Below are 3,998 nucleotides of genomic sequence, written 5' to 3'. Positions count from 1 at the left end.
TTGGCAGTCAGTCTTTCAATTTCTTTTCAGGTTCAGATATGGAGCCCTTCCCCAGCCTCTGGCTCCAGTCCAAAAGCCTGCCTCCTGCTCCTCATCTTTCATGGACTTCTGTAGGAATCTTCACTCTGCATGACTGAACTTTAGCCCCCAGGGCATGTCAAATCCCAGACCTCAACAAGCCAGTGGTTTCAGCCCTGCTTACTGTTTGGCACTTCTCTACTGTTTTTATTCCACAGATTTTTTATCTTGTATTCGAAACCAGTTGCATCTTCTTTGTTTTATCTTTTTATATTTTACCATTATTGCTAAATGTTTTGAGGAGAGGGGTTTATGATGCATGAATGTACTGCACCATCTTGATTCACAACTCAGATGTCCTCATCTGTAAAAAATCATCACTCAATTCCTCCAGCCCCATCATGGGCATTTCTACCCTTCCCTGTCTACCAGGGTCAAACATTGACAGTAGATATCTCTACTCCCTGGGAATCCTCCCTGAATGCCTTTCTGCTCAGCCCATGCAGCCATTAACTAGGACATTATCATCCCATATGCAACATTGAATGAGGAAAGGGAAATGAGAGATACGCAAACATAGGCTATCCCATTTGGACAGAAGCTCAAGCAAAAATCTCCATGATTTTCAAGTGCAGGCTGAACCTGAAACTTTGTTCCATGTAGCCTTGACTGGTCTGAATCACAGCCTTCTCCAAGCTCCCCGGAAATCGACTCCAGGCATACTTAGCGTTCCTGTGGCCAAGACTTACCTCTGCGTCACTTCTTTCTGTATCTTCCAGTCCTGGCCTTAGAAGCATCAATAAGCACTTTAAAAGGCAACTAGGAAGAGGTAAGTAATGTCTCTAAGTTGGATATAAAGTTTATATCCATAACATTTGCTTCTCTCAAACACAAGCCATTGAGATTATCATCACACTTCAGGTCTTTTGATTTAAACCGAGTCTTGAGAATGAATGCTTCTATCAAAGTTTTCTTGTTATTTTGTTATTGGCTTCCTTGAATGGAGATATAGGGAAAGTAGAAGCAGTGGAAAGCTTTCTCCTAGGTCCCACCTAACTCTTCCTACATACCTCTTCCTCTAAAGAACCTCCTCACACCCTCACTTCTGCAAGGATGCACCAGTGCTCAAGAACAACACTCCTTTGACCACAAGAATACCCTTCTGCTCAGCTGTCATTGCTTCTCGGTAACTCTTACTCTGGTCAAAGTTGAGATGTAGGACACAACAAAACTCAAAGAAGCAGAAAATTCTCAGAACTCGAAACTCTTGGGGCATGGAACTCCAAGAAGGGGGTTTCCTAAGGCTGTCCCCAGGGTCAGGATGGAGGCGGAGATCTGAGAATCATCTTAGAGGACATCATGGAGAGATTGAGCACATGTAAAAGCCCTTCTTCTGTCTGGCATCCTGCTGTGCGCACCTCCCTCTCCTCTCCTTTGCCCTGTCCAGTGCTTCCTGCTGCCTTCTGGGTTCCCAGGGCCCAACAGCCTCATCCATGGTTGCTCCTTCAGCTCTACCCAACTATCACTTAATCTCCTTCCCAACTCAAAGCTCATCCATCCTGTGGGGAGCAGAGAAGCCTAATTGCTTTACTTGAGGAGTGAGTGTCCCATCTGCCCTTGTCCCGACCAGATGACTCACCTCATTGAGGCCTCCTCTCTGGACCTATGGGCATTTTAGTTTGCAACCCCTGTGTTAAACCTGTCTTAGATGTGTCTTTGATATGATATGTGAACTCTCCCTGACACTAACAATGGAACAGGTACCCACATTGTACCTTGAGTGCATGTAGATAACCATATTTACTAAACTCTACTTTAACTTACCATCATTCCTGAGTTTCCATGTGTCACTGGTCGAGTTTCCCAGAAGCAGACTGAGACAGACTTTACAATGGAGGAGGTTTATTGGAGAGTGCTCTCAGAATTGAAACCTATGCTGGGAGCAAGGAGTTACGGAAGCAAAACTGGATGCAGGGAGAAGTTGCCTGTGATGTCTGAGATGATCCTACAGGGAGCTCTGGAGCTGAGATGGCCCTTCAGAGTCAAATTGAGGCAAGGTGGCCAGGCCTTTATACTCTCTTTTGACCAGTAATGGGATTTAGGCAGCGCCCTAAGGAGAAACTCAACCTTAGGCAAGGTGCCTCTCCTTAGCCATGGGCAATTCCTGGAGAGGGAAACAGCTGAAAACTATCACCTGCTGACTCTGTGGGATATAGGCTCTGTGTCTTCTATTCTTTGCAACCTGTAGGCCCAGCCATCCTTCAACATTGCAAACACTTAGCATGGACATGCTAGATTGAAGTGATGTGTTAATCTGATTAACTCTAGTTAGAGAATGACTTACTTTTAGTAGGGCTCATTTGTTTCTACTCCAACCAAACCACAGGTGGCTAATTCAGGTTCTAGGTCCCAAAGCCCACATCCCCTGGCACCAAAGCTGACCTAACCCTGCCCCCTACTACAAAGACACCTCCGCAGGAGTTGTTTGAGAGCCCTGGCCACTTCCTTGTTCCTCAAGCTGTAGATGAGTGGGTTGAGCATAGGGGTGATCATGGTATAGAAGACAGAGACCACCTTGTCCTGTTTGGAGGAGTGGTAGGTCTGGGGCCTCATGTAGGTGATCATGGCGGCCCCGTAGAAGAGGGAGACCACTGCCATGTGGGATGAGCAGGTAGCAAAGGCCTTCTGACGACCTTCAGCAGAACGCATATGGAGCACAGCCACTAGGATCTTCAGGTAGGAGGCAGAGATGACAGAGAAGGGCAGGAGCAGCATGAGGATACAGCAGACATAGATCATGGTCTCATAGAGAGAGGTGTCAGCACAGGCCAGCTTGAGCACAGCAGGGACATCACAGAAGAAGTGGTCAATCTCCTGGGAGCCACAGTAGGGAAAGCTTAGAGTGAAGACAGCCTGAATGAGCCCATCTACCAGGCCAAAGAGCCAGGAGCCTGATACCATGAGCCAGCATACACGGCGGCTCATGACCACTGAGTATCTCAGGGGATTGCTGATGGCCACATAGCGGTCATAGGCCATGAAAGCCAGCAGGAAGCACTCACCCCCTGTGAGGGTAAGGAAGAAGAGGATCTGGAGCCCACAGCCTGTGAAGGAGATGGAGCCATGGCCCATGAGGAAGTCAACGGCCATCCGTGGCACAATGGTGGAGATGAGCATGAGGTCCATGAGTGACAGCCAGCTGAGGAAGAAGTACATGGGGGTGTGCAGGTGGGGGCTGACATTGATGAGGAGGATCATGAGCCCGTTGCCAGAGAGAGCCATCAAAAACATGATCATGGTGATGGAAAAGAGGAAGATGTGGAGTGGCGAGTGGGTGAAGAGGCCCAGGAAAATGAAGTGGGAGATGAGAGTCTGGTTTCCCACCCAGACCATTGATCCTGCAGAGGGATGCACCAGAGGCAGAGTTGGGATCTGGAAACAGGAGGTTTAAGTTTAGGGCCATACTACTGAGGACATTACAACTTTACCCAATGCACTGCCCTCTTTAATTGGTACTCGGTTTAGAATAGTAGGCAAGCCCTCATTAAGAAAAAGGATCTCTAACAGAGATGCAGGTTGTTGTTGCTGTTTTAACTTCTACGACTTTCTGCACGTAAGTGAGAAGCAAATTTTAAGCTATTTCTTGCTAAAACGAGCACTGCTTCTGCCTCTGCTAGGAGCTGTTCTGTTCTCCAGCCCTCATAATTGCTTCTCCTAGAAAGCTCTAGGCCAGCCTTACCCAAGGATTTGATTTTTCAGGAAAAGGTACTAAAGTGGCAAAGACATTTACCAGCTGTGTGAATGGGACACTTGTATAACCTTTCTGAATATCATTCCCTTATATTAAATTGAGATAACAATATTATCTTATGAGGTGATTGCAAAGATTGAAGATGATAGCAAGCAATGTCCAGTAGTTTAGAAGTGATGACAGCTGAGATGACTTGAGTATTTCTCATGTGCCAGGAACCCAGTGAGCA

At 46.9% G+C, this 3,998-nt stretch overlaps 1 protein-coding gene across 1 annotated transcript; it reads right to left on the bottom strand.

The window, feature by feature from the left end:
• Nucleotides 1-2,460: 2,460 nt before the first annotated feature.
• Nucleotides 2,461-3,411, bottom strand: LOC124247513 (olfactory receptor 56-like). The gene has a single exon (XM_046676875.1). The coding sequence runs from the start codon at nucleotides 3,409-3,411 to the stop codon at nucleotides 2,461-2,463; it is 951 nt and encodes a 316-aa protein (XP_046532831.1).
• Nucleotides 3,412-3,998: the final 587 nt, after the last annotated feature.

The sequence above is a fragment of the Equus quagga genome, chromosome 11 (genome assembly GCF_021613505.1).
Source record: "Equus quagga isolate Etosha38 chromosome 11, UCLA_HA_Equagga_1.0, whole genome shotgun sequence".
Taxonomy (NCBI): domain Eukaryota; kingdom Metazoa; phylum Chordata; class Mammalia; order Perissodactyla; family Equidae; genus Equus; species Equus quagga.
The sequence above is the reverse complement of the archived record's forward strand: the minus strand, read 5'-3'. Positions and strand labels throughout refer to the sequence as shown.

Excerpts from the sequence above, each read along its gene's own strand:
- LOC124247513 (XM_046676875.1), bottom strand. The coding sequence starts at position 3,411 with ATGGTCTGGGTGGGAAACCAGACTCTCATCTCCCACTTCATTTTCCTG.